The following is a 22,842-nucleotide window of genomic DNA, read 5'->3' as shown; positions in this document are numbered from 1 at the left end:
TGCCCCCAAAACGAAAAGCGGCAGCGATGGAAGTCGCTGAAGATCAGCCCAAGACCCGTCGATGGACCCGGGCAACTACTGTGGTCCATGACCACCTTGACGATCTCATCCCACCTCCCCCTGCGAAGAGAACACGCAACCGTACGAAATCTGATGACGTGCCAGCTGAGCCCGAAGATGCAAACACGAAAGGTGATCGTCAGGCCACGACAGGGGAGGCTCCAACTCGGCCAGCCCGTAAAGCGACCCGTCCGGTAGTGCCCAAGGAGGTTAAGAGTACAACTGTAGCAAGCTCGAGTGCTCCGAAACGAGGAGCACGAACGAAGAAGGTATGCATTCTATATTTTATGGCACGTATGCATATTGAGACTAGAAGATGCATTGATCACAGGCGAACAATACCTCTACTCAAGCGGTTGCCCCAGTAGTCACAGAACCTGTTGAGGAGGTCAAGGAGGTCCCCAAGAAACGCGGTAGAGCGAGAGCAGTGCGTTGCATGCACCTTCTATGCTGTGTTTTCTGCTGACACGCTCGCCACATAGGCCCACCCTGCAGAGGTCGCAGAAACCACGCGACCCCGAAGACAGAGACGAGCCAAGTCGCCAGAGCCGAAGGCTGGTCCGAGCGAACAGACAGAAGAGTTTCAACCTGAACCGGGACCATCTCGTCCACCTAGTCCTGCTCCGGTAAAGAAACCGAGGGGGAGGGCGACTGCCTCTAAGACCCCGCTTCCCGCAAAGAATGAAGATATCCCTCGCTTGAACACCGAAGATGAAAGCTCCGACGATGAGTTGCTCCTTACGTCTGCGAAACCTCGTCTCTCTACGCCGGTTCGCAAAGCACCAAGCCGTACAAATACACCCCGACTTTTCCTCGAGGCCGTTGAGGTGACACCGAGGCGTTTGTTAAATACCCTGCGACGCGACGCTGGTTCTTCCCCAACACGAACGTCAGTTCACCTTCCTCCAAAAGGCACACCACGCCTGCCTGCTGCCTTTCCCATCGTATCACCCAGTCCAAAGCAGCGAGTTGACGCACCTCCAGCAAGGACTCCGTCCCCGAAGCCTTTGCTGTCTGGGAATCACGACTATGTGGTGTACCAATCACCGACTCGCACCCCACGCAAGACTCCCGCTTCTCCGTCCAAACGCCCGGTCACTCCTTCCAGCAAGCGACCAAACTCACCCACAAAACGTCCTCAGACACTCCCCGAACATCTGCAGCCTTGGTTGGCTCAGCAGAAGCGTGCCATCATGAAGTCCCTTCAACAATTCCCAGAGCTCGATGAAATTGAGCTTTATGGCGAGGACTATCCACCAACGAATACGGCCGCGTACGAGCAACTCGGCGACCTCCTAATAGGCTCCGTTGTGAGGGGTGAAGGGAATAGCTGCATGCTTATCGGGCCTAGCGGAAGCGGGAAAACTCAGGTGGGTATTCTCTTGTCTCGCCCCCTCGGCACACGCTCATAAGCTCCATTCAGATGGTTCAAAGGGCGATCGAAGCTCTTCCAAGGGAACCCATCGTCATTCGACTTTCTGGCCATTCCCAGCAAAATGACAGGGTTGCGATACGTGAAATAGCCTGGCAGCTGGCACAACAGACCGGACAATCGTTCCTACCCTCCGATGAGGATGACGCGGACGATGGTGTTGCGCAGGTCCCAGCGAAGCCTGAAGACGACGTTGTTGAGCCCGAGACTTACGACGAGGACGTCGACGAGGAACACGATGAAGACGAGAATCCATTCCTCACCAAGTTGGCCCCACCCTTCGACAACTCAATGCCAATCATCGCCCTACCGCCCCCTGCGCACTTACTTGCGCTCATATCTATGATCCCGACATTGCCTCGACCAACCGTCATCGTTGTCGAGGGCTTCGACCTCTTTGCCGAACATGCACGCCAGTCGCTGCTCTACTGCTTGCTCGATACTGCTCAAGCATGTCGTGCGGGAACGGGTTCGGGCAGTGGGATGGCGATCATTGGCGTCACCTCACGCGTCGACACGCTCAACCTACTGGAGAAGCGCGTGAAGAGCCGATTCTCTGGGCGGATGATCAGGACGGCAAGTCCGGCGCGCTTCCAGCATTGGATAGACCTCACGAAGGCGGTCTTGTCTACGCCACCGCCCGCGGCAACAGAAACCACATCCGAAGACGGACAGGAGTGGACAGAGATGTGGCAGAGCTCTGTGGAGACGTTCGTCAAGGATCGAGAGGTTGTGGACATCCTGAGGGAGACATACTCGTTGACGAGGGACTTCCACATGTTTGGGCGTATCATGGTAAGCCAGCTCGTCCATGTTCTCTCCGACTTGGGCTGAAAACCTCCCAGACGTGCTTTATCCTCGAATTGACCCCTCAATCGCCATACCCGACATTCTCGAAGCTCTCGTCTGCTGTCGAACGCCAGCGGTGTCCCGCGCGGTACCCTCCATTGCACAGTGAGTCATTTCATGGATGCTAGCGCCCGTATTTGACCACCAGTCAGCCCTCCCATATCCAGCGGTCTGCCTGCTGATCGCGTCGGTGCACGCGCAGACGGCGGGCCACGACACGTTCACGTTCGAGATGCTCCACGACGCGTTCAAGAGTCAAGTTCGCACGTCGCAGTCCGCGCCCGTCCAGGTCGCCGGCGGGGGCCTGGGGATGGTGCGTTGCAGCCGTGAGGTGTTGTTCGCGGTGCGTTTTTGTTATCCGCGCTTCTCCTCGACATGAGGCTTATCGGACGCATAGGCCTTCGAGCGCCTGGTTGATCTGCGCATGTTCCTCGCTGCCGCTGCTCCCGCGGCGAGCATCTCAAAAGAGTTTGCACTCCACCGCAGTGCTGTGGATCGGTTCTCCGTGAAAGAGGCCCTCAGGAAGATCGGACAAATGAATTTGAAGAAGTGGTTTACGAAGGCATGATGAGTCTATGGTAGATACTCACTCTGGACTTGGTCGCATACGGTGTACATTGCTCTGTCGAAATGTTTTGTTATCGAATATGCTTTTGAGCTTTTGGACGTTGTCGATCGTCCGCGGACGGCCGACTCGATCACGATTGGCCACGACCTGCCAGTGGACGGGTTTGTGGCACGGGCTTGACACGCGTTAGGGGGTGCAAACACGCGTCATTGGCGTGACCTGCGCGTGTTGCCCGTGACGCCGTCGCGCTCCCACGCTTGCTTCAATAGGCTCGCTGCGATAGCCAGCCTACCACTCCTTCCTCTCTGCCATCTCCTCCCACTCCTTCACCTCTCCTTCCAACCACGCATACAGCGACGCCACGATGAACGTTTTTGGTTTATTCGCGCGGAAGCCACTACAGCCACCAGAAACGGTACCACCACCGTCTTCCCCCTCCGCATCGACTTCACATCAGTCGCCCACCTCCAAACCTTCAACTACAAAGAATGCCCAGCTACGAACCCCGTCCCCGTCCGTGGAGTCTGGCTCAGCCGTGAATGCGACGGTGCGATCGGCGTCGCCCTCGACAAAGATCGCACGACTCTCACTCGACGAGCGCAACGCCTCCCCGACCCGTCGCGGCTCCTTTGGCGGCGCGACGCTGACCGCCGTTGTTCCTCCTCAACCGTTCTCGCCCCCAGAACCGACAGTCTCCTCGCTCGTCGCCCACCTCACCCTCATCCCGCCCAAGACACTGCACGCCTACGTGCTCGCGCGCGTGCCGAGCACCGCCGAAGATCACCTCCCCGCGCTCGCCGCGTTCTTCGCCGAGCTCGCGCCGCCACAGCGCATGCACTGCGTGCGGTGCCATAAGGACTTCGTCGACGTCGAGAACGATGACCGCGCGTGCCTCGTCCCGCACGACGACGAGAGCGCCGAGGTCGAGCGCGTCGGCGGCGCCAAGCGCGTGCCAGGTGCCGTCGGTGCGACCTTCGAGACCCTCTGGGGCTGTTGCGGGAAGCTCGTCGAGGGCGACGGGGACCAGGGCCCTCCGGACGGGTGGTGCTACGAAGGCAAACACACGGTGCGTCTTTGTTCTTCCCTCACGGATTTTCGCTCTTCCATTCTCCATGTACTCATTGTCCTCGCCTGTAGACGGACATTAAGCGCGCACGCTTCCGCGCGGACTCGACGCCCAACGACGACAAGCTGGTCTCGTGCCTCCGACTCAACTGCCATGGCATCCGCGCACAGCTCCCGCGCGGCGCTCGTTTGATGCGCAAGCGGCCGCGGAGCATAAACATGAAGGAGGCGACTACGGACGAGGACGAGGGCCTGAGCGAAGGCGGCTCCGACAGCGGCATGGACGAGATTACGGGCAAGACCCCAGCGAAGCGGCCGCGGGGCCGGCCGCCGAAGAAGGCCAAGTCGGCCAAGTCGGACGGAGGCGAGCGCATGGACGTGGACGACGACGGCGCGAGCGTCGCGGGGGGCAGCGTGCGCGGGCGCGGGCGACCCCCGAAGACCAAGGCGCAGCCCGGCGCGGCGTCGCCGCCGAGCGCGGCGAAGCGGCGCGTGCGCATCGAGGAGTCCAAGATGGTGCCGGGCACAGATGGGGAGGACGACGACGGGCAATCGGTCAAGTCCACGCCCGCGGGGCCTGCGAAGAAGCGAGGGCGCCCGCCGAAGAGCAAGGCGGCGGCTGTGCCAGCGGCGGAGAACGCAGAAGTCACGATGGATGTGGAGGACGGGCAGAAGAAGGAGAAGACCACGACGAAACCGAAGCCGCGCTCGCCCAGCAGGACGAGGCCAGAAGAAGCTGGTGAAGGGTGCACCGTGAAGCCGAAGTCGCGCGTGAAGAAAGTGCGCGAGGCCAAGGCGAAGGATGCAGAGGGTGCAGAGGTGGAGGGCGCAGCGGAGAAGCCCAAGAAGAGGAGGAAGGTTGCAAAGCAAGACACAGAGGCTTGAAGGAGATGGCCCGTTTCTCGTTGTGCTGAAATATGGCCGTTCCGTGAACACAGGTGCAGTGTTATTCACCCTCGTTTGCATTGATTTCCCCATTGCCGCCTCATACCAAGGTCGCATTCTGTTATACACTACGAACAATGTCTTGTATCTCGGCCTGCGAGGACGGGTCACGCAGGCGTAGTAATTTATTCTGAACCACGTCATCTACCGTACCCAGCTTACCGTTGACCGTTCGTTGAGCTGTTCCACCATGTAACTAGTTGTAGTAGTCTGCCACTATCCCACACATTTCCGCCGCAAGGCGTTGGAGGTCCGCTCGAAAGTTGCAGAGTTGGAATGCCCTTCCTCCTCTGCCCTCCATCCTCACGCGCCCCGGCCTGCAGTTGATCCGCGACTGGAAGACGCTCGAGCCTTCTCTGCTACGGTTGCCGGCCAGGTACGTGCACTAGACTCGTTCTGTGTCCCACGATGCACGCGTTCACCCCATCGATCGCTTGTGCTGCAGCCAGAGCGACTACCGCAGCCGCCACACAATTGTCATTGGCGGGGCCGCACCGACCCCTCTCTCAAGCTCAAGTACATAAAACGTACGCTACCCCTCTCTCAGCTCACCTTGACGTGAACCACGCCACCTCCACCACGCACAACTTCACGCGCATACAGCGACTTCAAGCGCATGTCTGACCCAGCAATGGAGCCAGCTCTTGTTCCTACTGCCGACCCTGAGCCTCCCACAGCAGCGCGCTCCGCCGATGCGCCTCCTCCCGCCGAACGTCCCTTCCTTAAATTCCCGCCGTTCCCCACCGCGCCCCCCTCGCTCATCCCCTTCGCCAAGTTCGTACCCCTCGGATATAGTGAGGCGGAGCCTCGCACAGCCCCGCAAGACCCGGACGACGTTTCGTCCGCGCCCGCACCCGCACCTTCACCTCCGGACGCGCTCGGCATCCCCGCCGTCACGCTCGGCGTGCACCACGACCTGACGGAGATGGAGAAGCGCAAGCGGCGGGTGGCGAAGACCCGCCTCAACGCGAGCGGCATGCGCGTCCGCGTACCCTGGTTCGAGGAGTGGGCGGCGGTCGAGCACACGAAGCGCACGAGGTCCCTAGACCCGTAAGTGCCGCGGTCGTGCCTTCGGGTTCGGTGTATGCGCATGCTCAACCCGGGGAAACTGCGACAGGAAAACCTCGCGCTTGGACAGGCTCTTCCAGGCCTCCCACGACTTTAGAGACGGCCGGCCGCTCACGCAGAACAAAGACATCGAACGGCTGTGGAACTTCGTACGTCCGCCCGTTTGTTCCTCTTGCGAGGCTTGCGCTCATTTGCGCGTGCAGTTCACCCATTTCGTCGGTTTGACAGCCACCGCACAGTCGCTTGAGGAAATGAAGAAGTCACGGGCGATGCGTAAACTTCAGCAGGCGCAGGAAGCGGCATTTGGTGTCGCCGACGACGACAGCGATCCGGACGAAATGCCGGACGAGCTCGGTGCGCAGCCTAAGGAGAAGGAGAAGGAGAAGGAAAAGGAGAAGGAAAAAGAGCAACCCAAGGAGCCCGAGAAAAAGCGGCCCCTCCCTCCCCCTGGGGTGCCGATGACGCAAGAGGAGAGAACGAAAATGCAGACGTACCGCAGGGAGGTGCGCGACACGCGCCTGGAACGCTTCTTGAACGAGCCGGAGCATACGGTCAGGATCTTCTTCTCTGGCTTCTACCGCGACCGCGGCATGTACGGGTGAGTCCGCGCCCGCCTACCGTCGATCGCCCAACGCTCACCGACGCCCGCAGGTCGCAGAGGGACTGCCGAAACGGTCCGATCCTGATCTCCTTCTTCCTCAACTTCCTCCTCCGCAACCGCGTCTTCCCCGAGGCGGAGAAGGACTTCAAGCGCGCCCTCGCCGCGTCGGAGCTGGCGCGCGAGGAGCTGCCCCGGACGTTCGTCGTCAGCCAGCAGTTCGAGGCGGACGCGTTCAGCCGCGGCTGCCAGCGCACCTTCGGCGTGCTCTCCGAGGCGAACTCGTGGGACTACGCGTACACATATGCGGGCGACGGCGGCGACGAGTCCCCATCCGCGCCGTCCGAGGACGAGTGCGCGACCCCGGACACGAAGCGTCAAAAGGTCGAGGCCGCGATCCTGCAGGTCGCCGCGGGAGTCGACGAGCGGATCGAGATCGTGGGCCAGGAGGAAGCGGTGCAGATGGAGGTGGAGGCTTTCGCCGCGGCCGAGGCCGCTGCGGCCACTCCAGACGTCGACGCGAACAAGACTGCCGAGACCGACTCGCTTTCGCCGTGGGACGCGCCGGATGCGACGAACCACTCGTGGGGAGAGCCGACGGATGCGGTCCCGGGTTTCGAGTGGGGGGTGAACGGCGCGGCGGAGCCCAACACGGCGAGCGAGTGGGAGGCCCCGGTGCAAGACAACCCGCTCACGCGCTACTTGGGCATGACGCCCCTCCCCCTCACGCACACCTCCGGCGTCATCGAGGTGTCGACACGAAGCATCAAGCGAGTCACGATGCCCGACCTCACTGCTCCAGCCCCGGCCGACGCAGCTGGCGACGGGAAGGCGGCGGCGGCGGCGGTCGAAGACTCGCTTGCCCGCACGTTCGCGCGGCTCACGCTCGCGCCGTGGCGTGAGTGGGACGCCACGCCGCTCGCAGAAGCCCGCATGCCACGCGTCGAGCGCAACTCCCGTGGCGCAGTCGTCGCCAACCAGTCCGCCACCCCCGCTGAAGGCGCGCACAACCCGTTCGCGGACGACATCACCGTGTACGTCGAGCCGTCAGTCGCGCAGGACCTGCGCGTGGGCATGGGCATCACCGCGTCCTGGATCCAGCTTGCGCGAGTCGACCCTGCCGTGCCCGTGCGGCTCACGCAGGCTGAATTCGACAAGCTTGGGACGACGGGGATCCCGGGCAAGACAGGTGCGCCGGGGACGCCGGTTCAGCCAACGGGGATCTGGTATGCAGAGGCGGTCCGGTGCGTCTTGACGAGCTTCCACACCGAGATGATCCCGCTGCCGACGACGGAAGAGGTCCTGGGTGATGGCGACGAATGATTAATGAGCCTGAGTGTCATAGGCTGGCAAATATGATGTTTGTATTATAGTTGTATTCTTGTTGACGAGATGGTCTGCCTATAATCGATCGATGTTCGCACACTGCTTGCACGCCAGCTTTGTGGAGTTGTATAGCCGGTCTCGTCAAACAAGCGAACAGATAGAGTACAACACGGCAGTTACACAGCGATAGCAGGCTCGATCTCACCCAGGAGCAAGGTGGCATCTTTGCTACCAGTGAGAACTGCGCGACACGTACGTTAGTGAACATATGAGGAGCCAATACCGGGGAGGGCACATACTGATAGGTTCCTTGGGGTGGAAGTCGACGGCAGTGACAGTGCCTTTATGCCCTGGGAGCTATAGAAAGCATCAGGCTCATTCGCAAAGTATACAGCTGCATAAAGGAGCACACGCCTTGTAGAGCACCTTGCCGCTCTCGACTTCCCAGATGCATACCGTCCTGTCAGCACCTCCAACGCCAACACGCCGCCCATCATCGTCCCTGCTCCACGCGCCGCGGAGGAGCGTGTGTTCGAAACCGGCGGGGGCGCCCATCAGGACTCGGTGTATGCGGTTCGGGGAGGGGGAGAACGGCCGGATGTCGTGGATGAGGGTCTGCGAGGAGAGCGAGGGGGAGAGGAGGTAGTGCCCGTTGGGGGAGAGCGACAGCGACGTCGGGGTGTCCGTGTGGCCCATGAGGCTATAGACCTCCTCGTTTTTGCGGAAGTCGATGACCTGCGGGCGTGCGCTCAGCGCGCGAGTGCATGAAGAGGACGGCGCGGACTCACGTGGATCTCGTTGTCCAACGCCCCCGCGTAGATGCTCGCACCGTCCGCGCTCCAGCAGACGGAGGTGACGGGGCACCCCAGCTCGAACACGCTCACAGGCTGCTTCGGGCCCTCGTCGCCGCCCTCCCAGACGCGGACCGTGCCGTCGTCAGAGCCGGTGACGACGAGCTCGACTCCAGCGCCGCCTGCGAGAGTTCTGTCCAAGGAATTAATGATGCCGCGGTGAGCCTGGAGTTTACGCACACGCTGGCCGGTTGTGAGGTCCATCACGTTCATCGTGTGGTCGGCGGAGACGGTGTACATGAGCTGCGAGGCGAGCGACCACTGGAGGTCGAGGATGGGGGCTTTGTGGATACTCGAGAGCAGGCCGTAGTTGGTGTTGGGGGAGTATGTGCGCCATAGGGCTGGATGGGGGACACGTGTAAGCGAAAGATGGGCGGCAGGGGGAGGAGATGCGAGACGAGGAAAGGGAGACTCACAGACACCGCGGTCCGAGGAGCATGCGGCAATATTTTGACCACTGGGGTCGAATCTGCAACTGAGAATCTCGCCCTGGAGGTCGATTTTAGGGCGCTGCGCGCAAAGACAAGCTCATGGTACTTACGCCATGTGCGCCCGACAGACTGATGATAGGAGCCTCGAGACTACTTGTTCGCTTGACGGTGCGGATGAGGGCTTGCTGCCTTTCGTCGTTGGACGAGGAGATGGCGATTTGCGTATTCGGAGCGGGGCTCCCTGAGCGCGCACGTTTGATGAGTACGCCACCAGGCGGGGGAGATGCGCCGCGTTTCGACATTTTGGAGGTGTGGGCGGTGGCGGACAAAGCGAAGTCGCGAATGTGGGCGCGACGAGCGCACGCGAGGCCGCGTTGGACGCATCTGTGCGCCCATGACAAGCGCCAGCTCAGTAAGTCCCGTTTAGATCTCCGAAAGTAAATGCCTTGTAAAATGTTCAATCTCCGAAAATCGTCAGTTCCTTTAATCCTTTGCAACGCAACGATCCACTAGTAGAACAGCGAGTCCAACCCCAACTGCCGAAAAGCACATCCGTGCAGACCCGTCGAGCCAAGGAGTGGGGTTACGAGGTCTAGGCGGTACAAAAACATGGAAGTAAATACTCTGGGGTGTTCGTTGAAGTACTGTTGAAGCAGATAGTGTGCTGCGACAAAGTTCACGCCACAGATCTGTTGCTCACTGCGGTGAAGTCAGTCGCTGAGAGGCGAGAACAAGGTATGGAAATACAAATACACACGAATTCCCCCGATGAAGCATGAGATGGAGGGCCATAAAAAGTGCTCGCGAGCCCCTTCTAGATAGCGCGATCGAGTTGACCATTCGCAACAACTGCCACCTCCGACACCGTTCTCTCAATGTGGGACACAAGCTTTGTCCCCACGTCCGATTTGTCCCTCTTACGTTCGAGTAGCTTCTTGATGCGGCTCTCGAGTGCCTGATCGTCAGCAGCATATGCGTCTGGAGAGGTTGTCAGGACTCAGAAAACATGGAAGATGCCTAAAAGCGCATACCTATTAAAGCAGAAGCTCTCTGAGCATTCACAGCATCGGGGATCGCCAACGAATCGGCAGCATTCAAGAACGGCTGTGACTTGTCGTCTACCGAAGGTCCTTATTCAGTCAAAGGTGATGGACTTCGGAAAATGATATTATACGCACATTTCGAAGTTGAACGTTCGATTTTACTCAACGCTTCGGAGAAAGTCTGCATACATGAGATGATTCCATCGCTCAAATCTCATGTCCAACTGAATCACTTACGTATCCCCCTGCGAGATCGCTAGGCAGCGGTTCAGGACTGCGGTTTGCATCCGTCACAGATAGACGAAGAGCATCAACATATCCTTGAGTTGAGTGGTACTCAGATTGAAGCCCATCACGAAGAGCTGGGTACGTTTCCTGGGCAAAGTCCGTATTCTGTTACGGTCCGTCAACGCTGCGAAATCAAGACGTATGAAGAAAGAAATACCAGTTGGAGAGATTGAATGCATGTAAGCGTCAACGCGGCGGAGTAGTCCAAGATTCTTTGCAATTCCTTCTCTTTCTCCGCCTAAGAGATGCACCAACGTCAGCTCCAGTGTACATTCAAACAGGATAGACAGTACATACAACTCGGTGAGCGATATCTTCAAGTTGTGGCGTTTGATCTGTATTCATGGAGCAAGGCGATTCGTATGCTACGCTTCGGCGAGCCTGCTGCTGAGCGGAATGACGAAGCCGCTGACTACATCCGGTTTCAGTGTCACCTTAGAAGCCCCCAGATATTCATTCCACTCACAACGCATCCTCAACCCTTGGATCATCCGGTGGCAAATCGAGAGAATGTGCGACTGCATCCAGCATTTGTGTCTCTGCTTCTATCATCGATGTTGGACCCTTTGAGAGGCGAGATGCTTTTTCTAGCTGGGAGATACGGACCGCATGCGACTGAAGTGTCTATAATATGTTCCGTTAGCATGCCGGCACTGCAATGCAAAAGCTACGACGCACGGATAGCACATCCGAAGTGTTCTCGGTCCTCGGAACCTTTGTGAGTCCAAACGAAATACTACTACTCGCGACACTGGCCGTTTCTTCAGCCTGCGGACCTCATCAGCGTATTTTCATTGTGAGTCAGAAAGGAAAACAGCACCTGAGCGAGTGCCGATACCATCTCTTTCTCGCTGCAGCGATGAAATCGGGACCTGGCGTTCAATGGCGGAGACCAATGATACTCACCGAAGATCAGTGAGAAGCTGTGATATTTCCGAAAATCTCTGGGATCGAATATTTTCCTTGCGCTCCAAGATGTCCAACAGCAATGACGTGCGAATCTTCTGCTCAAGACTGGCTCGCAGTCGCAATTCCTCGTGCTCTACAGCTTTGAGATGAGTTTCGAGTATAGGTACATGGTTTGAGATCTCACCGAGCATCTCAATGTTCTTTTTCTGTTCACTATGAGACTTCTGCATCTCTTCCAGGGAGATGCGAGCGTTCTTCAGACGAGAGTCAGCCCGGCGAGCTGCAGCGTGCAAAGGATCATTTGTTTGATGGTTCCTGACGATGCCTTCGCGTTCTCTAAAAGTGAAGGTCATAAGCAGAGCGTTTATGTCAAATTTACGGAGGGTGAGCACCTTTGAACCTCGCCTCTGGCCGCGGCCACGCGAGCCCTTCCTTGAACGCTCTGAGCGATGAAATCAAGGACGTTGGCTAGTTTGCCCTTGTAAAGTCTTGTGAAGTCTTCTTCTGACATATTCTCAGGGTAGACGTCTCGAAGGGCTGCGAGAGTTCCCACAGAGGATCTTTCATTCATAGTATAAAGTGGGGTGCCGTGGGTGATGGTGGTTGAAGTTCAACTTGCAAGCTCTTAGGCGCTCGTGCCGGCTCGTCCTGAGGTAAGCCTACGTCTGGCGTTCAACTGCTAGCTGGAATTGCTTCGACGAATCCGAAGTGCGCGCGTTATTAAATACGACGCTACTGTAGATGGTCCTACGAAGGCTACATGCCGGCTTGTCTCTACGCAGTCCGAAGTATAAATTCAAAGGGAGTCTCACAAAGCTCATCCGTTAACCTCTCTTCGATGTCGCGGTTTCATTGTTCAAGGCCACGTCCGCGGCCCAGCCAGCCAATCTGAGTCGCCTCGCTGGACGCGTTGCCTCGCCCCTCGCATCTCCCGCCTCTCTCCGCCTCTCTCCCCCTTCAAGCCGTCTCGCCCTTCTCGACGCGCCCTCATAAGGCGGCGGATACTGCACCGGCTGGTTCAGCTCCCTCTGCTCCCGCGCAATCGCCGCGATCTCCTGCCGAATCGCGTTGAGCTCCGCGCTCATCCGCGCTCGAGACCGCCGTCCGAGTACGTCTTCTCCCGCCGCCAGGGTCCGCCTGCGGCGGCCATGACGTCTCGAGCTCGAGAGTTCCGCAGCGCCACGGGCCCCTGCTGGCCTCCCTTTCCCGTTCCCGTCTATGTCAACGCCGAAATGTAGAGAGCCCACCGGCGCGGAATCGTGCCGACGGACGCTGTTCCGCGCGTGCGGGTGCGCCGTAGGCCGCGGACGCTGCACCGGAGTGGAAAGCATGGGTGCCGACTCACGGCGCCGCCGGTGACGGCGCTCGTTTGTCCCGTGGACACGAGGTGAGGAGGTGTGGGGAGACGGTGACGCTTGCGGCCCGCGTGAGAGAACAGGGTCCGACGCTCGCTGCAGTGGGCGGTCTGCGATGACCATAGGCGATGGGCGATGCCGTAGTGGAGAAGCAGGTGCAACCGCTGGCGCCAAAGGAATAGATGGAGGCGATGAAGGGGTGTGAGGCGGAGCGGTGACTGCGGGGAAGTATGGATGGCGGGGAGAGGGTGTGAAGGGAGACTTGTTTATGCTGGGGGGTCCAGGCGAAGTGAAAGGCTGGACGAAGAGGAGACGCCTGCGACGAGCTCGGCGGTGGACGAAGGCGCGGACGATCATACTTGCGAGGAGGATGATCGCAAAACCTCCCGCTGCCCAGCCGAGAATTGCGGTAATAGGAAGATTCGAGCTCGAGTGGGGAGAGTGAGCGTAGGATTGAGGACTGGGGGGCATTCTGTTGACAGTGGCGGCTATCGCGATCGTTGGGTCCGACGTAGAAGATGAGGGGGAGGGAGGCGATGCTGGGAATGTGGTCAGAAGTGATGTGCGGGGCGTGCACAAGCGGTGTCTCTGTGGGAAGGAGCCAACATTGTTCCTGGTGTAGAACCTTGTGTGTATAGAGTCGTGCTTGTTGGATCCTATCGCATGTCTGACAGCATCTTTGATACTTCCACTGGTGAGGGATGCGAGCGCAAGCAATGAGATCGCAGCAAATAATCACTTATAACTCAACCTCGACGACCCTGAGAAGTACATATGGCGGGTTCCCGATGAAAGACAGCACGGCTCATGGTCTGACTCCTGTGAGTGCCATTCACTTAGACATGCAAAATAGAGGGAAGATGATACTCACCTGTACATCTTCAGGATAAACGATCTCGACGTCATCCACCCCTTCATCACACTCCATCTCCCTCCCCTCCTCATGCTCGCATGTTCGCCACCAGCAGGATATCCTCTTCGACCCTTCTCTCCACTTGCGCCGGATCCGTCTACTCCAGTGACCTTCAGCACAATACCGTTGTTGCATGACTTCAAGGAACACGTCGTCGTATGTCCGTACGTGCTGCAGTCGCCAGAGGAACATGTTTTGCTCGATGTCATAGGTAGGGGAGGGTCTCTCTGCCGTGCGCGGCTGGATCCTGACGTGTTTGAGAAGAGGACGAACGGCAGGCGCAGCTATGCACACTTCTGCGTTAGGGTTGAAGCGGAATATTCACTGAGACGCGCACCTGAAAGGCCCAAGAAGACCCTGAGCTGACATGCTAGTTGATATGCTGAGGGCCCGACGTCCGAGAGGCGAAGGAGGGATACAGCCGGCGCGTGGCATATCCAGGGTGCGATGGATACGTTGCGACACACGATGTGCAGTCTGTCGAGACCAGGGAAACAGGAAGAAGTGTCGGTTATGCCGAGGGAGAAGGTAGGCTGCGGGCCGCATATGGTGAGCTCTTCAAGCAGTGGGAAGGCTGTCGGAAAGTGGATGGCGCCGAACTCCCAGGAATGCACAATGGAGAGCGTGTAGAGGTCATCTGCAACGGCTTTGAAGAGGCGGGGCAGTTGCTCGAGGAACCTTTTATCTAGCTCTACTTGCAGGATGGGCCATAAACGCCACGAAGGGCCAGTAGCGGACGCGAGGATGGGGGAACATGGAAGAATGTCGGGCTCAAGAACCCTTGAACCGTTTCGTATCTGCCCTACTTGCTCACCGTCCATCCATGTCGAAAGGAAGAGGTGGCGGACTCGGATCCTCCTAACCTTGCGCTCGGTTTCTAGGCAGTACAAGAACTGACAGACGTGCCTGATCCGGGTGAGGGATACCGAGGTGAAGCGAGGTGCTCGCGCGACGTTGCGGAAGGAGCGGGATACGAGAGAGAGGGAACGTCCTGTGTGACCACCATCCGTACAAGCGAGAGTGAAGATGAGGTCGAGGACCTCCACAGCGAGGTCGTGTATTGACGCGGGTCGTTCTGGGATGGTCATGGAAGGGTTGGGATGAGAGGCGGATTGGGTGCGGTCGAGAACCTGCAGAACGGATGTGTAAGCAAGGGTCAGTTGAGTATGCGGATATGACTGGCGGGAAAGCATACATACTACAAACACGTCTTATGAACACCTCGTCAAGCTCGGTGCATGACCTCGAGGCCGAGCGCATGCCCATCCTCGCCGAGGGCTCTGCTATCAAACGATTCAAGGTACCACGAGGAGGGAAAGAACATGTGGGAGGATGAGTAGTGAGAACTCGGGCATGGTGTAAGCAAGACCGATGGTGGGGGAGGAGGGCAGAGCTACGACGCACAGTCGTTCGCCAACCCGAGCATGGCCGCAAGATGGCCGAGTCTACTGTCGTCGCCACCGCCGGGGCGATTCCGATGGGGTTTCGATTATTTTCGAGTTTTCAGCCCCGCGCTTCAAACAAGCTTTCTGTTAGGTGGTGGGGAAAGAGAGAAGGGGAGTGCCGGCGGCCATGTAGGTCCTTCTGAACCTCTCTCTCCCGATATTTATTCACATGGGGGACTACAACGTGCCCAACGCACTCATGTTCACTGGTACGTGCCATCTCATTCATCCAAGTCCCAACCTGGGCTCCCCGTCTCTTTCTAGACGTATTCCCAAATATACCGCATTCTCCTCCTCATCCGCACCACGCTTTCCCACATCTCACAGCTGGCGGGGAACCCGGCGCTCCGTTCGTACACATAGTGTCCTCAGCAACTCACAGCACCGAAATTGTGCACCTGACTCTGCCCTGGGGTAACCACTGAACCACATCGAGTCGTGGTCCCAGCACTGAATAGGCTACCTAGATGGCAGCATCACCGTAAGCATATCCAAATCATGCTTGCCGAGAATTTTTGTACTGGGGCTCACGCCCGCTGCCCATGCAATTTGGTCCATGTTGAGTTCATCAGGGTAGCACACCACACCCTCCTCGCCCGCCCAGTCGAAGTCGATGATCCGTACACCCTCCGTAATTGATGCCACTCCGGAGGGTTCGGCAACGACGATATTCGGCGGGCGTATGTCACCATGGACGAGCGGTGGTTGGTGACCGTGTAAGAGGGAAAGAGCATTGCGCACACGCTCGCGCACCGCGTCGCGCACAGCCGAATTTGTGAGGTCGAGGTCATGGACAGTGGGGCCTTTGACGTATTCCATGATGACCATCCTTGGTGATGTGTACTCGGCAGACTCTGGCTCGTTGCCCCACTCCCATAGAGGGCCGTTGTAGGTCAGCGCTGGGGCTAGCTTGTGGTCGGCAAGTAGTCGGTGCGCCACTCCGCCGTACGCACGTCGGAGGACCTTAACGACAATGAAGTGGCCGCAAGGGTGCTCGCGGGCGAGAAACGTGGTGCACGGGCCTTCCTCAGGCCCCAGGGTGCTTGAGCGGGCAAATGTACTCGAAGCTCGCGCGCGTGCCGTCCGCGCGCAAGTAGTCGGTCTTGGTGGGGTACAGGCGGAGCCGCATTTGCTCCTGCGATGCCGTACGGGTTGAGATCGAGGCATAGATGATAGAACTGCAAGAGGCTAGGGAGCGTGCATTTGAGCGCGTACAGGTTACGGGCGAAGCGAAGCAGGGTCGCCTCGGAGTCAGAGGGGCAGGGGAACGGGAGGTACTCGGCCAGCTCTTGGATCACGATATGTGAGGGGAACATGCCAGCACAGATCGCGATTTGTGACCGCCATACTTTGATAAAGAATGTAGGGGATGATGACTTCAGCAGCAGGTCCTGAAGCTCTGTGAGCGTATGTATCATCACATGGAACTCAGGAATACCTACCTTGCGACGGGGGTGAAGCCACCAGTTCGGATAAGACTGAGAAGGCTGAACCTGTTGGTCATCGCTGCTATGCCCTTCAATGAAGATCAATACCGCTGCTCCCTCAGGAGAGACGATGTGATTCCCATTGCTACTGAATGGTGGGATGCCACAGCCGAGAATATCGAAGAGCTGTGCTTGCAATCGGGGGTATTCGCATTCGCGAGAGGCCACGAGAGTGTGAACCAGAGTCATGAAGTCGAGAGGAATGGCTAGATCGGAGTTTCTGGACATCATCAGAAATCTGGCGAAGACGTCGTGGAAGGAATCGACATGTGGGTAGACGGAAAGTGTTGTATCGTGATCTCTGTGCATGAAGATCCCAGCTCTGAGGTTCAAGTGAAACTCTGAAGTAAAAGCCAAAACTTTTATAAATGTGATCATATGAGAAATTCAAACTACGCACCAGCCATCAGCTGCTGCTGTGGACGTTGCATCCCGGGCGGTATAACATCTCGACACTGATATTTGTGACCTGCATTTACGGCAGGCGAAGAAAAAGGTGCAGGAGAGGGTACATGAGCCCACCCTGTTTGTCGACGCGTCAAAGAACATCACATGTGGAATTTGTTCAAGAACTTACGGCAAACCACAAAAAGGTTTTCTACATTGTATAGACCAAGGGGAGCTTGAGGAATGCATATTTTTGCTTGAAGCGACAACAGCTCTCGTGTGAAGAAGCGATGTTGTTTTTTCCATGCGTAGTGAAGGGTTCCGACTTTCATGGGGGTACCTTCACACTTCAGACCCTCAATGGGTTCTTGGAGCTATGGAAAGGCAAGAATGAGCTGTCATGTTCATCGACGCATGCAAATCACTCGAACCTCGTATACACTTAGGTGTGTTCCGGGGTCCGTGAACGAACGGAGACCGTCTGTCGTCTCCTCGAAAGAGTGCAGGCCTGCGAGAGCATCGGCAGAGATGTCGGAGACCTTCGCAAGGTCGGCACTTGCGTCGTAGTATAGCATAGCGAAAAGTTCCAGCTTTGACGGGTCTTTGGCATCTTGAACGTATGAGGGGTACAGGAAAGGCTGCAAGGAGGTGCAGTGAGAAAACCGCCCCTAGCCAATGAAAGAATGGATGGCAATGGGCAGCGATGGGTTGAAAACGCAGTAATTAACTTGAAGGAAAGGTGAGGGAGTGTCTTCTTGCGAACCGAGTCATCGAGAGTAAAGACGCACAAGAACTCACCATTGGGAAAGTGCAACCGGGGGATATGCCGCTGTGTGCAGTTCAAATGGGCAAGGGACAGAGGACCAGGAAGGGCACCGAGGAAATGTTGCGTGATTCGATTTTCAGCGACGAGATGGGGGAGAGAGCTGACAGGCGACGGAAAGAGGAGATGGGGAGGAAGAGGGGAGGCGGAGGCGGAGACGGGTGATTATATGTCGCTTTTCTGCCGCCTCCTAACCAGCATACTACAAGTTTCTGTCTGAAGTGCTGGCGGCTATGCAGTGCCAGGTGTTCTCCGGTTTGGACGGGCTGCCTGTTTTCAGCCACTTTCCTGCTCCTCTCTCTTCCAACATGCCTCCAGGCAACACCGCCAGCGATGCCGAGTCCTCGGGGACCCAGAAGCACGCATTCTCTCTCGAAAATATCTTGGGTCAAGACCACGAGGACGTTGAGGCACCCACAGCTACCGCCGACACCCATATCACTGCCGCGGGGTGGGACGAGGAAGCAAGGGCGGAGAATGTGGTCCAAGGGTTCTGTATAGAGTGTGAAGGTGCGCACCGCTGCATACATCGAGTGGGTTTGGTGTCTCACGGCCGCATACGTTGTCTTCAGACCAGCCCGCCCAGCTTTTCTGTGAGACTTGCTCCGACAACTTCTGCGAAGTGTGCTTCGCCGCCCAGCATAGAAAAGGGTCCCGAAAACGGCACGCGAGCAAGCTTTTGTCCAGGCCGCAGGAGAAGAAGGCGAAAATCGAGGGAAATGCTGCGGGTGGGGGGTTATCCAACGGGGATGAGGTGTGCACATGTTCCCCTCACCCAGTTTTCGTGTCTAACGAAGAGACGAAGATGCATACCGATGACTCTGACGCTGAAGATTCGGATGAAGAGCTTGAACGGGCAGCGACAGAGGCCGCGTCGTCGAAATTGGAGATCTCTCTCTCCGCCCAGCCCACACCGGGATCCATGGTTGGCGAGTGGTTCGTGGAACGGGCCAAGTACATACCTGTCCGCTTGACGCTAGAAGAGCGCAAGTTCCTCCGGCTGCTCGAGGCCGCCCTCAACGTCTCCGAATATACCGACAAGATTGATACCATTGGCTTTGGGCTCTCGAAAGCCAAACGCATCGTCCAACAGATCCGAGAGCTATGTGCCATCCTCTCGGGGCTCGTTCTGTCTGCCGACTACAAGCAGGGCCAAGAGCTCTTCCAGGACCGCGATTTCCAGTCAAATGAAGACTTCTATCAAAGCATCTTTGAACTCGGGCGACGACACAAGATCATGAATCCGGACAAAATGCGCTCGACATACGGCAAGCTCATCTACATCCTACAGGTAGGTTTACTTTCACGCATCGCCTTGGACTGCCCTCACATATCTCCCGGGCCGCGTCATCTTCTCCAGGATAGCCAATCGCCAGACGTGAAGGACCTTCTCAGCTTTTCCTGCGTGAAACCTATCAAGAGCGTCTACACCGTGCTCGAGGAACATGACGTGGTCGAGATGCTGCGGGATGACCTCATCGCAATTGCCACGAAGGAGATCTATTCCGAGGGCCGCCCACGCCGGGAGATCCAGAAGGACATCAAGAGCAAAGAGCGCGCCTTAGAAACCCTCGCCTCCAAATACGCCCGTCCCGGTCTCAACCAGGAGCGCGTACGGCAGTGCATTTACAGCATCGGCGACAACCACGCGTTCCTCCGCACGAACCGCGATCCCTGCGATCGCATGATTGAGTACTTGAAGCAGTACTTCTATCCGACCCAGGCCAAGGACAACAAGAGCTCGCTGGCCATCAAAATGGGCAAGGGTGGCGCACGCCTCACCCATGACCATCAGAAGCAGTATGCATACGTCCTCCAGAGCTTGACGTTATGGCGAGAAATCCTGCACGGTGATTCATTTGTTGCCATGGTTTGCGAATCAGTGCTCATCAGCTTCGTCTCTAGACATGTTCCACCTGTGGACCCTCGCCGAGTCGGATCTGTTGAACGAGAACATCCCTTACCGCCTTCGCGACACCGGCCAGGGTCTCAACCGCGTCCAAGCCGCGCCGAAGACCTCTCGCATGATGCACGCGATCCTCAACCGTGCGCAACGCTCGATTGGCTCCTGGGTGGGCTCGTCTGTCATTCACATGGGGGACCACAACGTGCCCAACGCACTCATGTTTATCGGTACATACCATCTCCTTGATACCAGATCCTCGTCTGAACTCTTCGCCTTCACCCATCCTAGACAAATACTCTCAAATATACCGCATTCTCCTCCCCATCTGCAATACGCTCTCCCAGATCTCGCAGCTCGCCGAGAACCCGGCGCTCCGCTCATACATCGACGACGAGTGGGGCTCGACAGAAGGCCTCAGCCGCGAGATTCTCGCCGACTTCTTCCGCCACGGGTTCGATGGCTCCGGGGCGGGCAACTATTTCGACGCCGGTGCGTGACTTGCTCTCCCCCTCGGGACGACTTGGCTGACACGCGAGTCGCATGATTCAGGCTCCTGCATCGACGGGCGACTGACGAGTGCGTGGAATTGGTGCTCGACCCTCGAGAAGAAACGCTTCTTCCCTGTTTTCCTCCTCACTGGTACGCGCGGGAGCTCTTGTTCGTCTTACAACTCCCCGCTGACAGTCCCCGATGCGATTTTACAGGTTTCGTCGGATTCGACGGCGACTGGTGATCCGCGGCCCGTGAGACCGATAGATGTTTGGATACCACGACTACACCACCCTAAAATGCCCGCAGATAGACGCACCCCACGCCGTAGACTGCACGTTCGCTCTCGCAATGCTCTGTAGCTCTGTCACAGGATACAACATGTGTATTACAACCTGGCACGCGCACATAGATACGTTTTCCCTCACGAGGAGAGACCGGGCCCGTACGGACCCGCCCGCGCCGCCCGCCAACTGCTCGTGCCAGAACCATTTTTTCACATCCCCAGGGATAGCTACATAGCATACACCCATCCCGAGCTCACACACCTCAGGCGACAGCAACCTGCGCCGCCGCCTGCGGCGTCTCGATCCCCGACGCGGCGACGGCCCCTGCTGCCGCAGCCGCGTCGCCCCCGGGCGTCGCTGCCTGCCCGCCCTTCCTGCGCGTCGCGGAGACGGTCTCGAGCACGGCGGCGAAGCAGGCCTTCCACACCTGGAGGCGCTTCTCGAGGAGCTCCCACTGGGGCCGCTCGAACGCGCGGGACGACGCGCGGGTGACGCGGAGCGTCTGCGCGGTCTGCGAGAGCTTGCCGCTGAGGAGACCCGCCCGGATCACTAGTGCGCGGAGGGAGGTGAGTCTGAGTCTGGTGTTCGTAGAGGAACGGGGGAGGAGGGACGCACCGTCGATGACCCAGGACTCGACCTGGGCGGGATCGACCTGGAGCGCGGACGCGATGGTGGCGTAGGGGACGTCGCGGCCCATGTTCTGGAAGCCGAGCGTGGCGAGCGTGAGGAGGCGGATCTTGCGCTCCAGCTGCGCGCCGTCGAGCTCTTTTGAACGGCGTGAGGCTCAGTGGGTTCGCCTCTACGATAAGATGGGAGGGGGCGTACGGTATTTCGTGAGGGCCGCGGCATTACTGGACGCCCACGTCTTGTACTCGGCGAGACCGTCGTTGAGGAAGATGTGGAGGAGGGAGAAGAGCTCGTGGTTCTTCGCGGCGACGACGGCGTCGAGGCGGAACAGAGGGTCGAAGTCGAAAAAGGAGGGAAGGCGGAGGGCGGCGGCGACAGCGTCCATGGCGGCGGAGTGGGCGGCTGGCGAAGAGGGAGGGAGGGAGCGGACGTATGAGAGCTGGAACTCGTACGAAGTCGCGCTAGATTTTTGGTGAGATTGTGGGGTAGAGATAGTGTAGGTGCACTCACGCCTGGTCTGCTTTGGTAGATGTGTCCACAATGAGCTTCAGGAATGCGCTCTTCTCCTCGGAAGAGATCTCCCACTCCGATAGCCACTTGTCAACCTCGGACTGCGAGAGCCCGAGGATGTCAAGCTCGTCGTTCGCGCTTGCTTGCTCGAGCAGAGCAGTATACACGAGCAAGCGAAGACTCGATCTTCGAGGAATGGCGTTGAAGAGGTTTGTCAAGCTAGTGCCGAATGTCGTCAAAAAGAAGAAATCCGAGCAGGGTCCAAGATCACGCACATGCGATATTTCGTAGATGAGTGGCCGGGTGAAGAGGAGATCGCTTTGAGGAGAGCATCAAGTCGTGTGCGGATTTCGGGGGCGTCGAGAGGGTAAAGTGTGAGGAGGTGAGAGAAAAGTAGGTTGAAGAAGCCCTCGATCTCTACGGGGGACGGATGAGATCTTCAGCGGGGACAAATGGGTCAAGTACGCACCCTTCTCCGAGCCCTCCCCCAGGCCCTTCACTTCTTGCAGCACTGACCCGAGCACTTCCCGCTTCCTCTCCGGCTCCTCGTCAACGGGTTTTTGGTCTTCTGGTGTGGCGACGGCATCTTGGAATGGCTGGATGTATGCTGCGCGGCCGTCCTCGGGCAGCGCGCGGGCGAGATAATTTACAAGCTCGAGGATCTACGCGAGATTGGTGGGTTTAGCTGTGGAGACGGAGCAGATTGGTAGTGAAAAAAGACAGACCTGCTCCTCATATGTGCCCTCTGCGAATATGGGTACTGAGTCTGTGATGGCCATTGTGCAATCGGGATGCCTACGGAGGCGAAGGGGACGAAGGGAGATCGGGCGAGCGCCAAAGGCAAAAACTCGGCCTCGACGCTCGCGCGGGATGCGCGCGCTTGACCGAGCTCGACTCCCTGCTGGGCACGGGCTACGGTTCGCGGCTGGAACGTGCGTTCTCTGCCCATCGACGCGGTGCACGCAGGATGGATGCGTGTTTAGAGGCCGACGATCCGCTGGGCCGCGGCGGAAGCAAACGGACGTGTGCATTTTCGTGCCGCCGAGAGTCGCAAGCTCGCTGCACTCGGCTGGCCTCGATCGTCTCTCCTCCTCCGCCCATGCCCTCCGCGCTCCCCCGGCCGCTCCGTTGAGGCGCGCCCTTTCCACCGCCTGCTGCCACTTCCCATCGCACTCTCAAC

At 58.3% G+C, this 22,842-nt stretch overlaps 9 protein-coding genes across 9 annotated transcripts; 4 read left to right on the top strand and 5 right to left on the bottom strand.

Moving 5' to 3' along the window:
* Positions 1–771: 771 nt before the first annotated feature.
* On the top strand, positions 772–2,909 carry BXZ73DRAFT_90797 (origin recognition complex subunit 4 C-terminus-domain-containing protein; the record flags this gene model as incomplete). The annotated part of the gene is made up of 6 exons (XM_048025759.1): positions 772–830; positions 899–1,430; positions 1,484–2,287; positions 2,338–2,446; positions 2,494–2,654; positions 2,739–2,909. 6 exons carry the CDS (start codon positions 772–774, stop codon positions 2,907–2,909), a joined length of 1,836 nt encoding a protein of 611 aa, XP_047876462.1.
* Positions 2,910–3,273: 364 nt separating this feature from the next.
* Positions 3,274–4,859, top strand: BXZ73DRAFT_49103 (uncharacterized protein; the record flags this gene model as incomplete). The annotated part of the gene is made up of 2 exons (XM_048020187.1): positions 3,274–3,975; positions 4,047–4,859. 2 exons carry the CDS (start codon positions 3,274–3,276, stop codon positions 4,857–4,859), a joined length of 1,515 nt encoding a protein of 504 aa, XP_047876461.1.
* A 985-nt stretch (positions 4,860–5,844) lies between these two features.
* BXZ73DRAFT_49125 (uncharacterized protein) lies at positions 5,845–7,908 on the top strand (the record flags this gene model as incomplete). The annotated part of the gene is made up of 4 exons (XM_048020191.1): positions 5,845–5,969; positions 6,037–6,136; positions 6,191–6,585; positions 6,639–7,908. 4 exons carry the CDS (start codon positions 5,845–5,847, stop codon positions 7,906–7,908), a joined length of 1,890 nt encoding a protein of 629 aa, XP_047876460.1.
* A 179-nt stretch (positions 7,909–8,087) lies between these two features.
* On the bottom strand, positions 8,088–9,495 carry BXZ73DRAFT_90794 (WD40 repeat-like protein; the record flags this gene model as incomplete). Its single annotated transcript, XM_048025758.1, has 6 exons — positions 8,088–8,152; positions 8,211–8,268; positions 8,326–8,646; positions 8,700–9,103; positions 9,179–9,251; positions 9,304–9,495. 6 exons carry the CDS (start codon positions 9,493–9,495, stop codon positions 8,088–8,090), a joined length of 1,113 nt encoding a protein of 370 aa, XP_047876459.1.
* A 1,491-nt stretch (positions 9,496–10,986) lies between these two features.
* BXZ73DRAFT_78578 (uncharacterized protein) lies at positions 10,987–11,944 on the bottom strand (the record flags this gene model as incomplete). Its single annotated transcript, XM_048022901.1, has 5 exons — positions 10,987–11,148; positions 11,203–11,292; positions 11,363–11,375; positions 11,431–11,769; positions 11,826–11,944. 5 exons carry the CDS (start codon positions 11,942–11,944, stop codon positions 10,987–10,989), a joined length of 723 nt encoding a protein of 240 aa, XP_047876458.1.
* Positions 11,945–12,514: 570 nt separating this feature from the next.
* On the bottom strand, positions 12,515–15,056 carry BXZ73DRAFT_78577 (uncharacterized protein; the record flags this gene model as incomplete). Its single annotated transcript, XM_048022900.1, has 6 exons — positions 12,515–12,649; positions 12,681–12,743; positions 12,779–12,952; positions 13,660–13,985; positions 14,039–14,831; positions 15,006–15,056. The coding sequence occupies 6 exons, from the start codon at positions 15,054–15,056 to the stop codon at positions 12,515–12,517; spliced, it is 1,542 nt and encodes a 513-aa protein (XP_047876457.1).
* Positions 15,057–15,605: 549 nt separating this feature from the next.
* On the bottom strand, positions 15,606–17,821 carry BXZ73DRAFT_78576 (uncharacterized protein; the record flags this gene model as incomplete). Its single annotated transcript, XM_048022899.1, is given in 7 exon segments — positions 15,606–16,188; positions 16,208–16,324; positions 16,362–16,545; positions 17,034–17,102; positions 17,211–17,394; positions 17,452–17,658; positions 17,819–17,821. The coding sequence occupies 7 exon segments, from the start codon at positions 17,819–17,821 to the stop codon at positions 15,606–15,608; spliced, it is 1,347 nt and encodes a 448-aa protein (XP_047876456.1).
* Positions 17,822–18,151: 330 nt separating this feature from the next.
* Positions 18,152–20,482, top strand: BXZ73DRAFT_49004 (uncharacterized protein; the record flags this gene model as incomplete). The annotated part of the gene is made up of 8 exons (XM_048020163.1): positions 18,152–18,353; positions 18,416–18,597; positions 18,649–19,134; positions 19,204–19,693; positions 19,749–19,976; positions 20,038–20,238; positions 20,299–20,388; positions 20,454–20,482. The coding sequence occupies 8 exons, from the start codon at positions 18,152–18,154 to the stop codon at positions 20,480–20,482; spliced, it is 1,908 nt and encodes a 635-aa protein (XP_047876455.1).
* A 305-nt stretch (positions 20,483–20,787) lies between these two features.
* On the bottom strand, positions 20,788–22,441 carry BXZ73DRAFT_49119 (PCI-domain-containing protein; the record flags this gene model as incomplete). The annotated part of the gene is made up of 7 exons (XM_048020189.1): positions 20,788–21,074; positions 21,141–21,290; positions 21,351–21,613; positions 21,663–21,881; positions 21,938–22,079; positions 22,132–22,324; positions 22,388–22,441. 7 exons carry the CDS (start codon positions 22,439–22,441, stop codon positions 20,788–20,790), a joined length of 1,308 nt encoding a protein of 435 aa, XP_047876454.1.
* Between the last annotated feature and the right edge of the window lie 401 nt (positions 22,442–22,842).

The sequence above is a fragment of the Epithele typhae genome (genome assembly GCF_022376455.1).
Source record: "Epithele typhae strain CBS 203.58 chromosome Unknown BXZ73scaffold_34, whole genome shotgun sequence".
In the NCBI taxonomy this organism is placed as follows: domain Eukaryota; kingdom Fungi; phylum Basidiomycota; class Agaricomycetes; order Polyporales; family Epitheliaceae; genus Epithele; species Epithele typhae.
The sequence above is the reverse complement of the archived record's forward strand: the minus strand, read 5'-3'. Positions and strand labels throughout refer to the sequence as shown.